The sequence below is a fragment of the Ranitomeya imitator genome, chromosome 2, assembly GCF_032444005.1.
Source record: "Ranitomeya imitator isolate aRanImi1 chromosome 2, aRanImi1.pri, whole genome shotgun sequence".
In the NCBI taxonomy this organism is placed as follows: Eukaryota; Metazoa; Chordata; class Amphibia; order Anura; family Dendrobatidae; genus Ranitomeya; species Ranitomeya imitator.
Window position 1 is genome coordinate 269,570,104 of NC_091283.1, and position 17,373 is coordinate 269,587,476.

A 17,373-nucleotide genomic window follows, 5' to 3' on the forward strand; every position below is an offset into this window, starting at 1 on the left:
CCGGTTAAGGTTCAGCCCATTCATGATTGGATTCAGCCCACATCCGTGAAGAGCCTTCAGAAATTTTTCGGGTTTTGCTATTTTTATCGCTGTTTCATTGCTAATTTTTCCAGCGTGGTTAAACCCTTGACTGATTTGACTAAGAAGGGCGCTGATGTGGCGAATTGGCCCTCTGCGTCTGTCTCTGCCTTTCAAGAACTTAAACGTCGTTTTTCTTCTGCGCCAGTGTTGCGCCAGCCGGATGTTTCTCTTCCGTTTCAGGTTGAGGTTGACGCTTCTGAGATTGGGGCAGGGGCCGTTTTGTCTCAGAGGGATCCTGTTGGTTCTTTGATGAAACCTTGTGCCTTCTTTTCCCGTTCATTTTTGCCTGCGGAACGCAGTTATGACGTCGGCAATCGGGAGTTGTTGGCTATGAAGTGGGCGTTTGAGGAGTGGCGACATTGGCTTGAGGGAGCTAAGCACCGTATTGTGGTCTTGACCGACCATAAGAATTTGATTTACCTCGAGTCTGCTAGACAGCTGAATCCTAGACAGGCTCGATGGTCCTTGTTTTTTTCTTGTTTTGATTTTGTGGTCTCGTACCTTCCTGGTACTAAGAATGTTAAGGCTGATGCCCTCTCTAGGAGTTTTTTGCCTGATTCTTCTGAGGTCTTGGAACCAGTCGGTATTTTGAAGGAAGGGGTGGTCCTTTCTGCCATTTCTCCTGATTTACGACGGGTTCTTCAGAAATTTCAGGCTGACAAACCTGACCGTTGTCCTGTGGGGAAACTGTTTGTTCCTGACAGATGGACTAGTAGAGTGATTTCTGAGGTTCATTGTTCTGTGTTGGCTGGTCATCCTGGTATTTTTGGTACCAGAGACTTGGTTGGTAGGTCCTTTTGGTGGCCTTCTTTGTCGCGTGATGTGCGGTCTTTTGTGCAGTCCTGTGGGACTTGTGCGAGGGCCAAGCCTTGTTGCTCCCGTGCTAGTGGGTTGCTTTTGCCTTTGCCAGTCCCTGAGAGGCCCTGGACGCATATTTCTATGGATTTTATTTCCGATCTTCCTGTTTCCCAAAGGATGTCGGTTATCTGGGTTGTTTGTGACCGATTCTCTAAGATGGTTCACTTGGTGCCTTTGCCTAAATTGCCTTCTTCTGATTTGGTTCCGTTGTTTTTTCAGCATGTGGTCCGTTTGCATGGTATTCCGGAGAATATTGTGTCCAACAGAGGTTCCCAGTTTGTTTCTAGGTTTTGGGCGGGCCTTTTGTGCCAAGCTGGGCATTGATTTGTCTTTTTCTTCTGCATTTCATCCTCAGACAAATGGCCAGACGGAGCGAACTAATCAGACCTTGGAGACCTATTTGAGATGCTTTGTGTCTGCTGATCAGGATGATTGGGTGGCTTTTTTGCCATTGGCCGAGTTTGCTCTTAATAATCGGGCTAGTTCGGCTACTTTGGTTTCGCCTTTTTTTTGTAATTTTGGTTTTCATCCTCGTTTTTATTCTGGGCAGGTTGAGCCTTCTGACCTTCCTGGTGTGGATTCTGTGGTCGACAGGTTGCAGCAGATTTGGGCTCATGTGGTGGACAATTTGGTGCTGTCTCAGGAGGAGGCTCAACGTTTTGCTAACCGTCGTCGGTGTGTTGGTTCCCGGCTTCGGGTTGGGGATCTGGTTTGGTTATCTTCCCGTCATGTTCCTATGAATGTTTCTTCTCCTAAGTTTAAGCCTCGGTTTATTGGTCCTTATAGGATTTCTGAGATTATTAATCCGGTGTCCTTTCGCCTGGCGCTTCCGGCCTCTTTTGCTATTCATAATGTCTTCCATAGATCTTTGTTGCGGAAATATGTGGAGTCCTTTGTTCCCTCTGTTGATCCTCCGGTCCCTGTGTTGGTCGATGGGGAGTTGGAATATGTTGTTGAGAAGATTTTGGATTCTCGTTTTTCGAGGCGGAAGCTTCATTACCTTGTCAAATGGAAGGGTTATGGCCAGGAGGATAATTCTTGGGTTTCTGCCTCTGATGTCCATGCCGCTGATTTGGTTCGTACCTTTCATCGGGCTTATCCTGATCGGCCTGGGGGCTCTAGTGAGGGTTCGGTGACCCCTCCTCAAGGGGGAGGGTACTGTTGTGAATTCTGCTTTTGGGCTCCCTCCGGTGGTTGTAGATGGTAATGCAGCTGGGCCTGGACTGCAGGATTGGACAGGTGTATCTGCTAATTGCAAAGCTGACTGGGGTATTTAGCTTTGCTGGACTCATTAGTCCCTGCCAGTTGTCAATGTTCTATTGCCAGTAATGGTTCTCTGCCTGGCCTCTCCTGCCTGCTGCCATTTCAGCTAAAGATAAGTGTCTTATTCTTTTTCTTAGGCTCACAGGCTGTGTGTCTATTTTCTCGTGCTGTTCATAGTTTCTATTTTGCTCCAGCTTCGACTGTCCTGTTGTTTTCTCAGTCTGGTTGGATTCGCTGGAGTTGCAGATATACTCTCCACACCTTTAGTTAGGTGGTGGAGTTTTTGTATTTTTCTGCTGTGGATATTTTGTAGATTTTGTGCTGACCACTCAGTATCCTGTACTATACTTCCCTATCTAGGTAGAAGTGGCCTCCTTTGCTAAATCTGTTTTCCGCCTGCGTGTGTCTTTTCCTCTCCCACTCACCGTCATTATTTGTGGGGGGCTGCCTATACTTTGGGGGTCTACTCTGAGGCAAGTCAGTTTTCCTATTTTCCATCTTTAGGGTTAATTAGTCCTCCGGCTGTGTCGAGGTGTCTAGGTCTGGATAGGTACACCCCACGGCTACATCTAGTGTCTGTGATAAGTTCAGGGTTAGCGGTCTGTATAGTTACCACTACTCCAGCAAAGGTTTTTTCATGTTGTTCCAAGGCCGCCTGATCATAACAGAGAGGCCCATGGACCTTCTGGCCAAACAGATTGCTCCCCGGTGAGGTCTGGATGTCGTGGTGCTTGAAGGGCCTGTTCTCGGGTGACTGCTCCCACAAAATGACTTTGTAACTCTCCAATGTAATTTCCAAGGAGGATATCTGCAGGAAGTCCTCCCATAACTCCAATCCAACACAGTTGTTCTCCAAAACCATAATCCAAACGTACCAAAGCTCGCTGTATATATTTGCGGACACCCCCCGCCAGGACAATGGGAATTCCCAGGCTCTGTTGAATTGCCTCGGGTCGAAGCACACGGGGGTCAGCGATAGTCAGGAATGCCCCGGTGTCTCTAAATCCCGACACTTTGTATCCATCAATTAAGACATCCTGCAGGTGGCAATGCCGTTGCTCTATATTTCTGATGGACAAAGGCCGGAGACCGTACACTCCAGGAGGGGTATCAATGGTGCCGTGGTCAGTGGTCCCCTCTGGTGGGGGTGGTGGTGCTCTTCCTCAGGTGGGATGGAGTGCACAAGATGTACTGGACGAGTTGGTGCTCCCTCCGAATCCTTTATGGACAGCCAGACTGCAAATTACCAGGTTGCTCACACCCATAACATCTCTCTGTGATACCCCCAGGTCGTGGTCAGAACTGTTGGGGCCCAGGATTGTGAGGTGTGAGTGTCATCGGCATGCGACTAGGTGGAAGGGGAGATATAATCGGAGAGGGATGGGGCGCGGGAGCAGGCCGTGGTTCATTGTCCAGAAGCCTCCTCCATTGCGGTCGGATAGTAAGGGCTTCATCCGCCAGGGCTGCAGCTCTATCCACGGTGCACGGCATGCGCTCCCGGACCCATTCCCGTATCTCTGCAGGGCACTTGACAAGAAATTGTTCTATAAGGAACTCCTGTATAACATCTTCCACAGTAAAGGTGTTTTCTGCTTCAAGCCATCACCAACATGCCTGGGACATCTTATGTGCATACATCCTAAACGACCCCCCGTGTAGCATGGGAGGTCTCGGAACTTGGCCCTTTATGAGTCTAGGTTGATAGCATGGTAATCCAGGATAGTCTGCTTTACAATGTTATAATCTTGATTCCGCTGTGAGTCAATGGTTCGGTAAGCCTCCGCCAGGCTACCGTTCAGGAGTCCCACTAACAAACACATCCAGCCAGAGTGGGGCACCTCCATCACAGCACACTGCTGCTCAAAGTCCTTGAAGAACCCCTCCATATCTCCGGAAGCCTCATCAAATGGCTTAAACTCTGTCCGGGTGATCCATACAGGCTCCCGGATCGTTGGGTTTACATTCCACATTACGTTACTCCCTCTTTCAAGCTCCATTGCTTCTTGTCTCCGTTGTGCCCGATGGGCAGCCTCCTCATTATACTCCTGAGAGATGCCTGGGCCCAGAACCGCCATCTCTTCTTCGTACCACACCACCCACTGGCTTTTTGGGGTGGGGGTCCTCATCTCCTGGCTTGTCCTTCAGACATATGGGAGGAGGTGGCCTCGCTAGCACCCACCGGTAGGTCAATTAAGGCTTCTTTAGTCAGTCCCTGGTAGTTCAGGCCCAGGTCTCTGGCTCTCTCCTGTAAACTGGATACTGTCCAATTTCTGTACTCACTCTGTGGGTGGTTCTCCATTAGGTTACGCTCTGTTGATCCCGCTGCTTGCCACCAGTTGTCACGGGGTCCTTCTCCGGTACCACACAATCAACAGAGCTAGAGTATAGTAAACAATTCCAAGACCTTTATTTAGACAAAAATACGAAAGGTCCATATATGCTCCACCACACAAAGGATAAAATATTCCAGAACACGAATGCAGTTCAGTAATAGGATATAAGTCCAACAATCCAGCAGACAGAAGATATAACAGTCCATATACTCTTCTTTCTCTCTGAGGTGCTGTGTTCACATCATAGTTCCACTCACGATCTGATCTATGTCTCACCTCACTGATATTTTAAAAGTCCCCCTCATTCACAGGTCAGGAGGGGGAAGGTTGCAGGGGCTCATTATTTCAACAAGGTAGGTCAATATGTCATTTGCATATTATAAACAGGATTATTCACTGATCCTGTGAGAAGGTAACAATACAGTACTGCGGGGGCTGATATCAGATATCAACCACAGCCATTCATCAATTAGCAAACAACTCATCCTACAAGAGAACACCATGATAATCAGTAAAATAGGAATATACACAAAAATGATACCCACATAGCATATCACACCATCACAATGAACAATACAGAAATGCAATGGGAAAATTATTATATCTTATGACTGTTACAAGGCCAGACATTGCAGCAGCAGTGGGAATTTTGAGCAGGAAGGTGTCAAAGCCAAACAAAATGGATTGGAATGCAGTGAAAAGAGTAATCCATTCTTTGAAAGGGACTAGCAATGTTAACCAGAAAGTACCTGAAAGTGAGAAATGCATTTTAACCGGATACGTTGATGCACACTGGGCTGGAGATCCAATTGACAGGAAATCTACCAGTGCCTATCTTCTCTTGCTCTCAGGCGGACCAATTAGTTGGACTACTAAGAAACAATCTATAGTAACACTGTCATCAACAGAAACAGAATATGTCGCTGCTGCACATGCCAGTCAAGAAGTTCTATGGTTAAGACAACTGCTAACAGACTTAGGACAACAACAATTGGGACCAAAAAAGATGTATGTGGACAATCAAGGATGTCCATTTCTTGCTCTGTTGGAAAGACTTAAACCAAGAACTAAACACATTGATGTGAAGTTTCAATTCTTGAGAGATCACCTGGAACAAGGAATCCTAAATTTAGAGTACTGCCCAACTGAAGATTTGACATCAGATATTTTCACAAAGGCATTGAATGCTGAAAGACATCAGAGACTGTTGAAGAAATTAGGCTTAACTGAATAAGTCCTTACTGTTGAGAAAGGGTGTTGGCAGATATGCAACAGATACATACTTATTTGCGTGCAGGAGGCGTTTACACTTGTCTGACAGTTGTTACTGTTATATGCTTAGTTGATTGTAATGCATATACTTGTTGTACTTTGGTTTCACTTTCTCTTTGGTAAAAGGTCCTCCAGACTTCTCGTTATGCTGTATTAAGAAGCTAATGCATGTACCTCATGTTCTGTGAAGATAAAAATTGAATTACGCCATATAAACTACTCTCACAGGTTTCTTCTATGGCCAAATTATGCAACAATTTGGAGTGATGAGACCAAAATTGAACTTTTTGGCCACAACCAAAAACATTATATTTGGAGATAGGTCAACAAGGCCTATGGTGAAAGGAACACCATTCCTACTGTAAAGCATGGAGGTGGATCGCTTATGTTTTGAGGATGTGTGAGCTACAAAGATACAGGAAACCTTGTCAAAGTTGAAGGAAAGATGAATGCAGCACGTTATCAGCAAATACTAGAGGCAAATTTGCACTCATCAGCCCGGAAACTGCACCTGGGACATACTTGGATGTTCCAACATGACAAGTGTTGTGAATTCCGCTCTTGGGCTCCCTCCGGTGGTTGTAAGTGGCACTTTTGTGAGTTCTGCTCTTGGGCTCCCTCCGGTGGTTTTAAGTGGTATGGCTGCTCCTTGGATTTAGCAGTCAGCAGCTGCTTCCACTGATTGTCTATTCTGCTCGGCTATTTAGCCTGGCTCTTTCCTTCAGCCTGTGCCACTTGTCAATGGTTCCTGGTTGGATTCACATCTCTTTGGATTTCCCTGTTATCCTGACCAGTTCAGCAAAGCTAAGTCCTTGCTTGCTCTTTTCTGTCCACAGGTTGTGGACTTATCCGTTCTGTGCTTTCTATGTTTGTCCAGCTTGTCAGAGTGAATTTATTCAGTTAAGCTGGAAGCTCTGGGAAGCAGATTTACCCTCCACACCTTTAGTCAGGTGTGGAGATTTTTGTAAACTCTGTGTGGATATTTTGTAGTGTTTTATACTGACCGCACAGTATTCCATCCTGTCCTATCTATCTAGCTAGACTGGCCTCCTGTGCTCATCCTGGTTTCATTCTGTGTATGTCTTTTCCCTCTCCACTCACAGTCATTACTTGTGGGGGGCTATCTATCCTTTGGGGATTTTCTCTGAGGCAAGATAGTTTTCCTGTTTCTATCTTTAGGGGTAGTTAGTTCTCAGGCTGTGACGAGGTGCCTAGGGAGTGTCAGGAGCATCCCACGGCTACTTCTAGTGTTGTGTTGAGCTTAGGGACTGCGGTCAGTACAGGTACCACTTTACCACTTCCTTCAGAGCTCGTCCCATGTTGCTCCTAAACCACCAGATCATAACAGACAAGGATCCAAAACACAAGGCCAAGTTGAACTATCATTGGCTACAGCAGAACAAAGTGAAGGTTCTGGAGTGGCCATCTCAATCTCCTGACCTCAATATCATTGAGCCACTCTGGGGAGATCTCAAGCGCACAGTTCATGCTAGACAGCCCAGGAATTAACAGGAATCGGAGGCTTTTTACCAAGAAGAGTGGAGGCATGATGGGCAGGGGGAGATTGGGGGCTGGATGGGGGTGTGCAAAGCCAGGATGGGGCGGGGACAGGATGAGGAGGGTGCAGGACTAAGATGGGGCAGGGGAGCAGGGGCAGGATGGGGGTGTGCAGGGTCAAGATGGGGCTAGGTGGGAGCAGGATGGGGTGTGCAGGGCCAGGATGGGGAGGGTGCAGGGCCAAGATGGGTCAGGGGAGAGTGGGGGTAGGATGGAGCTGAAAAAAGTGGGGGTGGGATGGAGTGGTGCAGGGCCAGGATGGGGTCAAGGGGAGCAGGCAGGGGCCAGATGGAGCCAGGGGGAGCAGTGGCAGGATAGGGTCAGGGAGAGTGGGGGCAGGATGGGGACAAGGAAGAATGGGCAGAATGAGGGGGTGCAGGGCCAGGATGGGGGCAGGGGCAGGATGAGCCGGCGGAGCAAGATGCAGGATGGTCCAGGGGGCGCGAGGCCAGGATGGGGCCAGGGGAGCATGGGGCAGAACTGGGGGGTTGCGGGACCAGAATGGGACGGGGAGGAGTAGCGAAAGGATGGGGCTGAGGGAGAGTGGGGACAAGATGGGGTGGTTCAGGACCAGGATGAAGCCAGGGGGTGGGGGGCAGGATGAGACCAGGGGAGAGTTGGAGGCAGGAAGGGGGGGTGTAGGACCAGGATTGAGCCTGGGGAGTGGAGGCAGGATGAAGCCGCGGGAGAGTGTGGGCAGGATGATACCTGGTAGAGTGGGGGCAGGATCGGGCCAGTGGGGGAGGATGGAGGTGTGTAGGGCCAGGATGGAGTCAGGAGGAGCAGGCAGGGGTAAGATCGGGCTGGGGGGAGCAGTGGCAGGATGGGCCTGGGGGAGAGTGGGGGCAGGAAGGGGGGTGCAGGGCCAGTATGGGGTCGGTGATGCAGGGCCAGGATGGGACCTGTGGGGAGTGGGTGGAGGAGAGATAGGGTAGGATGGGGCATGCAAGGCCATGATGGGTTCTGGGGGGAGCGGGGCAGGATGGGGCTGGGGAATAGTCGGGGCAGTATGGAGCTGGGGAGAGCAGGGGCAGGGCCAGGATGGGGCCAGGGAGAGTCAGGGTAGGATGAAGCCGGGGAGAGCGGGAGCAGGATGGGGCTGGGGAGAGCGATGCTAGGATCGGGTTGGGGGAGAGTCAGGGCAGGTTGGAGCCAGAGAGCGGGGGCAGGATGGGGCTGGGAAGAGCAGGGGCAGGATGGGGCTGGGGAGAGTGGGGCCGAGGGGAGTGGGGGTCGGGGGAGAGTGGGGTCTGAAGAGGGCAGGAGCAGGATGGGGCTGGGGAGAGTGGGGCAGGATGGGCAAGAGCGGGGGCAGGATGGGGCTGGGGAGAGCGGGGCCGAGGGGAGTGTGGGCAGGAGGCGGTCGGGGGAGAGTGGGGTCTGAAGAGGGCAGGATGGGGCTGGGGAGAGCGGGGCAGGATGGGGGAGAGTGGTGGCAGGATGGGGCTGGGGAGAGAGGGGGCTGGATGGGGGGTGCAGGGCCAGGATGGGGTCGGGGGAGTGTGGGCAGTATGAATGGGTTTGTGGGTCAGTACAGGATGTGTGGATTGTGGCTCTCTGTGTCCTCCCCCCATGGACGCCCCTCATTAGCATGAGGCTTCGGGGGCCGAGAAGGGAGGCGGCAGAGCAGCAGCACCAGGATGTCACCAGGGGCCGGGTGCACTCCAATCCTCCTCATCATCACCACCATCATCATATCAGGCGACCACAAAGGTGAGTGTTGCCCCATAGATCTATAGCAATGCCCGGGGCTGGGTGTGAGTGCTCCGACGCCTCTGCCCACTAAGAGGACACCGAAACTGATGTCCATTGAGGGGGAGAAATTTCTTTTGAAAGAGTCTCTGATTTGGTTGATGATTCGGGGTCTGTGCGCGGCAGAGGTCACATACACTGCATGTGTGGGAGCAGTGAGAGTGGGTGGAGATGCTCTGCAGCACATTGCTCTGTATCTACGGGTGGAGATGCTCTGCAGTGAGGGTCAGAGTTATACAGTGGTTACAGAAAGTATTCAGACCCCTCATTAATGTACTCTGCACCCCATCTTGAATGAAAAAAAAAAAACAGACTTTTATTGAAGTTTTTATAATACAATACAAAACTATTAATACTAACAGAAGGGAGGGAAGAAGAAGAGGATTAGGAAGGAGAAGAACTGGGGAAATTAACTACTAAGGTCCTGCTGGTAAATGTGCCATCTATATAACCAATTTAATGCCAAACAGAAAGTGAAGTGCTGCTGGTATCATCAGGGTTCTTCTAGCGGGATATTGAACTTAGATTCTGAAGGAGTCCTTTGAGGCTAATTGCACACGTCCAGAATTGCTGCGGAAGTTTCTGCGGCAATTCCTCAACTGTGCTGCGGGTATAACGCATGCGGAATTGGCATGCGTTTTCCCGCTAAACCACAGGGTTTTCCAAATGATCTGTAGAATCGCTTGGAAAACTGATTGACAGGTTGGTCACACAATCATAGTGTTTGACAAGCGTGACCTACTTTTTACTATTAATGCTGCCTATGCAGAATCAATAGTAAAAAGATAGAATGTTAAAAATAATTAAAAAAAAAAAATCGTGATATTCTCACCTTCCGGCGGCTCCCGCGACAATGACCCCAGATGACGTAGCATCACGCGAGACCGCTACATCATCTGAGGTCATTGTCGCAAAGCATCCCTGGGCACGGGAGCATCGCGAGGAGCGGGAAGGCTGCGGGGACGCCGGAAGGTGAGAATATCACGATTTTTTATTTTAATTCTTTTTTTTTTTTTACGTATATGTTTCCCAGTACCTGGAGGAGAGTCTCCTCTCCTCCACCCTGGGTACCATCCGCACCTGATCCGCTTACTTCCCGCATAGTGGGCATAGCTCCATGCTGGATGTAGGCGGATCATTGCATTCTTATGTGTGCGGAATCCCCGCGATTCCGCACAAAGAATGAACATGCTGCGTTTTTTTTCCGGAATGTGATTCCGCCTCCGCAGCATGTGTACAAAAAATGCGGAATGCATTCTAATAATAGGATGCTCAATGTAAGCGTTTTTTTCGCGGTTTTATCGTGAAAAACCGTGAAAATTCCTGAACGTGTGCACACAGCTTGATAGTTGAGTTTGTCGAGGATGATGAAACTTGTCTTGTCCTGTTCTAGGTTAATCAACACACATACAGTTTGGCTGGACGGCCAGGTCTAGGAAGACTTCTGGTGGTCTCAAACGTCTTCCATTTAAGGATTATGGAGGCCACTGTGCTCTTAGTAACCTTGATTACTACAGAAATTCTGTTGTAACTTTGGTCAGATCTGTGGCTTGCCACAATTCTGTCTCTGAGCTCCTTGGCCAGATCCTTTGGCCTCATGATCCTCATTTGGTCTGACATGCACTGTGAGCTGTGAGGTCTTGTATAGACAGGTGTGCGCCGCTCCAAATCAAGTCCTATCAGTTTAATTGAACACAGCTGGACTCCAATGGAGAAGTAGAACCATCTCAAGTAGAATCTCAAGGAAATGGACAGCATGGGACTTAAATATGAGTGGCACGGTGGTTAGCACTGCAGCCTTGCAGCGCTGGAGTCCTGGGTTCAAACCCCACCAAGGACAACATCTGCAAAGAGTTTGTATGATTTCTCTGTGTTTGCGTGGGTTTCCTCCCACATTCCAAAGACCTACTGATAGGGAATTTAGATTGTGAGCCCCATTGGGGACAGCGATGATAATGTGTGTAAAGCGCTGCGGAATATGTTAGCGCTATATAAAAATAAAGATTATTTTTATCATGAGTGTCTGAGCAAAGGGTCTGAAGACTTATGACCGTGAGATATTTCAGTTTTTCTTTTTCAATAAATTTGCAAAAATTTCTAAATTTCTAAATTTCTAAAGATTGGTGCAGAGTGTACATTAGTGAGAAAAAAATAACTTTCTAGAATTTACCAAATGGCTGCAATGAAACAAAGAGTGAAAAATTTAAAGGGGTCTGAATACTTTCCGTACCTACTGTATTTCAGGGGCTCTTTCTCTCCAGGGACAAAAGACCCCAGTGACTCAGGACATTCCTGCACATAACGGCCTGATAACAGAGAGCACTAGCATGTCACAGCTCGCTTGTCCTGCTCTTAAATTAATAGTGTAGCTCTGGGTGTGACTGGAGTGTAATCCTTGGTGATGCAGCTCTGGATGTGACAGGAGTATAATCCTCAGTGATGTAGCTCCATATGTGACTGGAATATAATCCTCGGTGGCGCAGTTTTGGATGCGACTGGAATATAATCCTCTGTGATGCAGCTCTGGATGTGATTGGAGTATAGTCCTCGGTGGTGCAGCTCTGGATGTGCCTGGAGTATAATCCTCAGTGGTGCAGTTTTGGATGTGACTGGAATGTAATCCTCTGTGATGCAGCTCTGGATGTGACTGGAGTATAATCCTCAGTGATGCAGCTCTGGATGTGACTGGAGGATACAGTAACGTTTGGTTCCTCAGATGGTGTGGAGGGCCGGACCCCGGACTCATCTCTAGAGGTGGGGGTCCTTCCTGGCAGTGCACCCCGGTCTGGTTTCTCCATGTTGGAGGGTGGGAAGATGATGACATCTAAGCTACCGCTGGACAATCACACCGGCTTCAAGAAGGCGGACCCCCGGCACCGTGACAGCCCCTCTGCCGAACATAACTACCAGCTGGACTCTGTCCCCACGGCCCCCCATAATCACACCAAAGGGGTCCCGCACCATGAAAGCAATCGGCCTAGGAAAAGCCATCCACAAGCCTGGGAGGCGGCCCAGCTGACTAACCGACACCCGGTGGGCCCACTTCCCCACCGCAGGGTCTTCAGGAAAGGTACGGACCTCTCACAACAGAGGCCTCGTCACAATGTATCAGGGCAGACAATCTGCCAGATCGGGATACAATTGTAACAACCCCTCAGCTGTGAGATGGACATAGAAATAATGGACGTATTCTTACAGCAAACAGTGATCTTTACCGTACGATATCTCACCCCTCCTGTCTTCTAGATGGTGCAGGGCGGAGGTGTACTGCGGAGTGTCACCGAGAGCGGGAGGCGTTCTGCCACAGCGACTTTGGTGAGTACCTGCCTCGACTATGGCACAGCTACCGGCACCAAGACCACCCGTTACCAAGACCACCCGTTACCAAGACCACCCATTACCAAGACCATCCAATACCAAGACCAACCATTACCAAGACCACCCATTACAAAGACCACCCAGTACCAAGACCACCCGGTACCAAGACCACCCGGTACCAAGACCACCCAATACCAAGACCGCCCGTTACCAAGACCGCCCATTACCAAGACCGCCCATAACCAAGACCACCCAATACCAAGACCACCCGGTACCAAGACCACCTGGTACCAAGACTGCCCAATAACAAGACCGCTCATTACCAAGACCGCCCATTACCAAGACCACCTGGTACCAAGACCGCCCAATACCAAGATCTCCCAATAACAAGACCTCCCGGTACCAAGACCACTCAATACCAAGACCTCCTGGTACCAAGACCACCCGATACCAAGACCGCCTAATACCAAGACCGCCCAATCCCAAGACCACCCGGTACCAAGACCGCTCAATACCATGACCGCCCAATACCATGACCGGCTAATACCAAGACCGTCCAGTACCAAAACCGCCCGTTACCAAGACCGACCGCTCAAGGTAAGTTCATTCCGATTGTCTGTCTACCTTTTTTGTCTTTAGTTTACAGTGGCTACTGACCAGTGCTCATCCCCCCTCCCTATCCAGGGCCTAGCTCTAGGGATATACAGGGCTTAGGTTCCTGCTTGGCAATTGGTGAGAAACCAATTTAGGGACAGTAGGTGAGGCAGGGTGCTATTAGAACTACCTAGGGTTCTCCACTCCCCCTTTCTCTACTGTCTGGGTTTCCTTCCCCTCATTCCTTTGTTTTGCACTTCCAAGACTGCCCAAAACCATGACCACCTAGTACCAAGACTGCCTAATACCATGACCACCCGGTACCAAAACTGCCCAATACCAAGACCGCCCATTATCAGGACTGCCCAATAACATAACTACCTGGTACCAAGACTGCCCAATAGCATCACTGCCCGGAACCAAGACAGCCCAATACCAAGATCGCCCAGTACCAGGACTGCCCAATACCATGACCACCCTGTACCAAGACTGCCCATACCATGACCAACCGGTACCAAGACTGCCCATACCGTGACCAACCAGTACCAAGACTGCCCAATAGCATCACTGCCCGGAACCAAGACAGCCCAATACCAAGATCGCCCAGTACCAGGACTGCCCAATACCATGACCACCCTGTACCAAGACTGCCCATACCATGACCAACCGGTACCAAGACTGCCCATACCGTGACCAACCAGTACCAAGACTGCCCAATAGCATCACTGCCCAGAACCAACACTGCCCAATACCAAAATCGTCCATTGCCAGGACTGCCCAATACCATGACTACCCTGTACCAAGACCTCCCTCCCTCACAGCTGTGAACGGGATCATCCATGATGAGGAAGTGGTCGGCGGAGGAGCCCGGATCTTGACCGTCCTGGTGAGCAGTGGAGGATCGTACAAGACGGGACGACTGTACCTCACCCCCGACAGCGGAGCCTTCTCCAGGGTTACTGTCCTCGCCCTGCACACCCCACACCTCCAGCTGGGTGAGTAGTGTACCACCACAAAGAATTAGATACACGGCTCAGCAGACAGTATCACACAGAAGAGGATTAGATACACGGCTCAGCAGACAGTATCACACAGGATAGGATTAGATACACAGCTCAGCACAGAGTATCACACAGGATAGGATTAGATACACAGCTCAGCACAGAGTATCACACAGGATAGGATTAGATACATGGCTCAGCAGTTAGTATCACACAGGATAGGATTAGATACACTGCTCAGCAGTCAGTATCACACAGGATAGGATTAGATACACGGCTCAGCAGACAGTATCACACAAAATATGATTAGATACACAGCTCGGCAGTCAGTATCACACAGGAGAGGATTAGATACACAGCTCAGCAGTCAGAATCACATAGGAGAGGATTAGATACACAGCTCAGCAGTCAGTATTACACAGGGTAGGATTAGATACATGGCTCAGCAGTCAGTATTACACAGGGTAGGATTAGATACATGGCTCAGCAGTCAGTATCACACAGGAGAGGATTAGATACACGGCTCAGCAGTCAGTTTCACACAGGATAGGAGTAGATACACGGCTCAGCAGACAGTATCACACAGGATGGGATTAGATACATGGTACCACATTGCTTAGTCCCTGCTTTTCTCCCGCTGTAGGGGGCCGTTACATTATGATGGGGCAGATCTACCGCCGGGGAATGCAGTTAGCGCCGGCGGTGCTGCGTGTTGTCAGCGGCCGGTTGCGCGCTGGTGACGGGCTTGTGACGAGTGGCAGCAGCTTCACCAGGAGATTCAACCGGAGGAAGGATGGCCGGGGGCTGCGGGCCGCCCTCTCCAGATGTACATAATTCCGAGACCCCAGATCCGAGACACAGAACAGCCCGGGGTCTGGGACACAGCATGTGCGACTCTCCCCAATACTGTGTGACATGAGCAGAAAATGTATTGGGGTCCCGGACCCTCTTCCAGCAGATGATGTATGGAGCTGATGGGACAGGACAAACCATAGGTGGGCAGATACTTTTACGAGGGGCCACATGAGACCCCTGACTGCTGTGGAGCCAATCAGAACTCTGCCCATTATTGTATCACTGACTATTGAGGAGAGTCAGGTCTGGAGTCTTCTGCGGCCGACAATAGGTACCATGGGGAAGATTGTTACATGTATCCACACTGGTTACCATGGCGATGATTGTTACATGTATCCGCACCAGTTACCACGGAGATGATTGTTACATGTATCTGCACCGATCACAGGAAATCCAGAGAAATCACCGAGTGTGATAGTAAGTTATAGACATCTGCTCTGCAGTACAGACATGGCCGGAGGAACGGACCCCCCACAGAGACCTCCTCCTCCCCCACAGCATAAGAGGCCTCCCCCCCCCTCGCACAGTGTAATGACGTCATGGAAGAAGAAGTGATCAGGCATCTTCTCACCCTACTACTTGCACCAGTGACCCTATTCTCTCACATCTTCTCCAGTCCATTTTCCCAGCTGTCACCACTCACCTAACAAAAACATTCAACCGTTCTCTCTTTTTCGGTATCTTTCCCTCCTCATTTATGCGGGTTTCCCCAGGGAAATGTTGACCGATCAGGGAACCCAGTTCATATCTGATCTGATGGAAAGCCTTTGTGAAAGAATACAAGTACAGCATTTTGTGGCCAGCGCCTATCATCCCTAAACCAACAGACTCTGCGAGCGTTTTAATGGAACATTAAAGCAAATGCTCAAAATGTTGGTGGAGACTGAAGGGAGAGACTGGGAGCGGTACCTCCCCTATCTGCTGTTTGCCTACAGAGAGGTACCCCAGGCGTCTACTGGATTCTCCCCCTTTGAACTGGTTTATGGGAGGAGGGTCAGGGGGTCACTTGATTTGATTAAGGACTGTTGGGAGGATGACCCCAGAACTACTGGAGTCTCAGTGGTCGAATATGTACTGCGGCTCAGAGAGAGAATGCAAAAACTGAGCAACCTGGCCCATGAGAACGTGGTCCAGGCCCAAACCAACCAGAAGGTCTGGTACGACCGTAATGCCAGACTAGGGGCCTATGAGGAAGGGCAGAAGGTTTGGGTGTTGGTCCCTATGTTACAGAATAAATTGCAGGCCGCATGGGAGGGACCATATACTGTATATAAGCGGCTGAATGATGTTAATTATGTGGTGACCCTAGATGAGCATGCAAAGCGTCAGAAAGTGTTTCATGTAAATATGCTGAAGGCTCATAATGCCAGGGAGGCCTGTGTCTTTCCCAGAGGCGTAGCTAGAGCATTTGCCGCCCGGGGCTGTTCCCGAGTTTGGCGCCCCCCCCCCCGCTCAATACACACAAAGGTTACCAAAAATGGTTTTCCTGTTTTGTAGAACTTAAACTGGGCCTAATGGTGTCACCCCCACATGCCACACCTGTGACTTAATACCACCACACCATGACCAGGCCACATAGTGACCGAATAATACTACATACAAGGGACAAATACCACAACACCATTTCCAGACCACATATTACCACCACATAGTGACTGAATACTACAATACTGATCAGTAATAAAAAAAAACCCACAATACTATCACCATAAGTGCCAGTATTCACAGGAGATCTGTACTTAGTATGCAGTGTCTGTGTAGAGGTAATACAGAGATCACTGGTGACATTATACACAGGACCTCTATATAGTATACAGTGTATAGTGTCAGTGTATAGGTAACACTGACTCACCAGTGACATCTCTAGGTGAAGTCCTTCATCTTTCATCCAGCACAGACCGCCATCATTCCTTCCAGCCAGGACTCGTTTCTGCAGGAAATAACACAGTTATCTCGAGCTCCGCTTGCAGAACACATTACTTAATTTTTCACAACTTCTACATTACACCACATGAAGATAAAAAGGCGATATAGTGTCACTCTGCACAGTAACAGGACCGCCCCCCCATTTAAAACAGTATACTCAAAAAATAAAATAAATACATCACTGCAGTAATAATATCCCTTAATTATCCCCTATGGTAACACTATTCCCCACCCTGGCCCCGTTTATCTCATTCCTGGCTCCAGCCATATGTTCTCGCATCCTGCCCTCATGAGTATCCATTCTACCCCACATGATCTCCCCATCCTGCCCCACCAGCCTCCATCGTATCCGTCCTGCCCCATGATCCAATCCTGCCCCGTGTCTCCAATCATGCCCCGTATCTACATTCTGCCCATGCCTCAAGTCCTGCCCCCAGTGTGTCCAGCAATCTGCCCCAGTGTGTCCAGCATATTACCCCCATGTTGTCCAGCAATCTGCCCCAGTGTGTCCAGCATATTACCCCCATGTTGTCCAGCAATCTGCCCCAGTGTGTCCAGCATAT

The 17,373-nt window shown here is 49.7% G+C and overlaps 1 protein-coding gene across 1 annotated transcript; it reads left to right on the forward strand.

The window, feature by feature from the left end:
* The first annotated feature begins 8,910 nt into the window (after positions 1–8,910).
* Positions 8,911–16,357, forward strand: C2H17orf58 (chromosome 2 C17orf58 homolog). The gene is made up of 5 exons (XM_069755611.1): positions 8,911–9,077; positions 11,833–12,186; positions 12,363–12,431; positions 13,850–14,023; positions 14,673–16,357. Exons 1-5 carry the CDS (start codon positions 9,005–9,007, stop codon positions 14,861–14,863), a joined length of 861 nt encoding a protein of 286 aa, XP_069611712.1. The 5' UTR covers positions 8,911–9,004; the 3' UTR covers positions 14,864–16,357.
* The last annotated feature ends 1,016 nt before the right edge of the window (positions 16,358–17,373 follow it).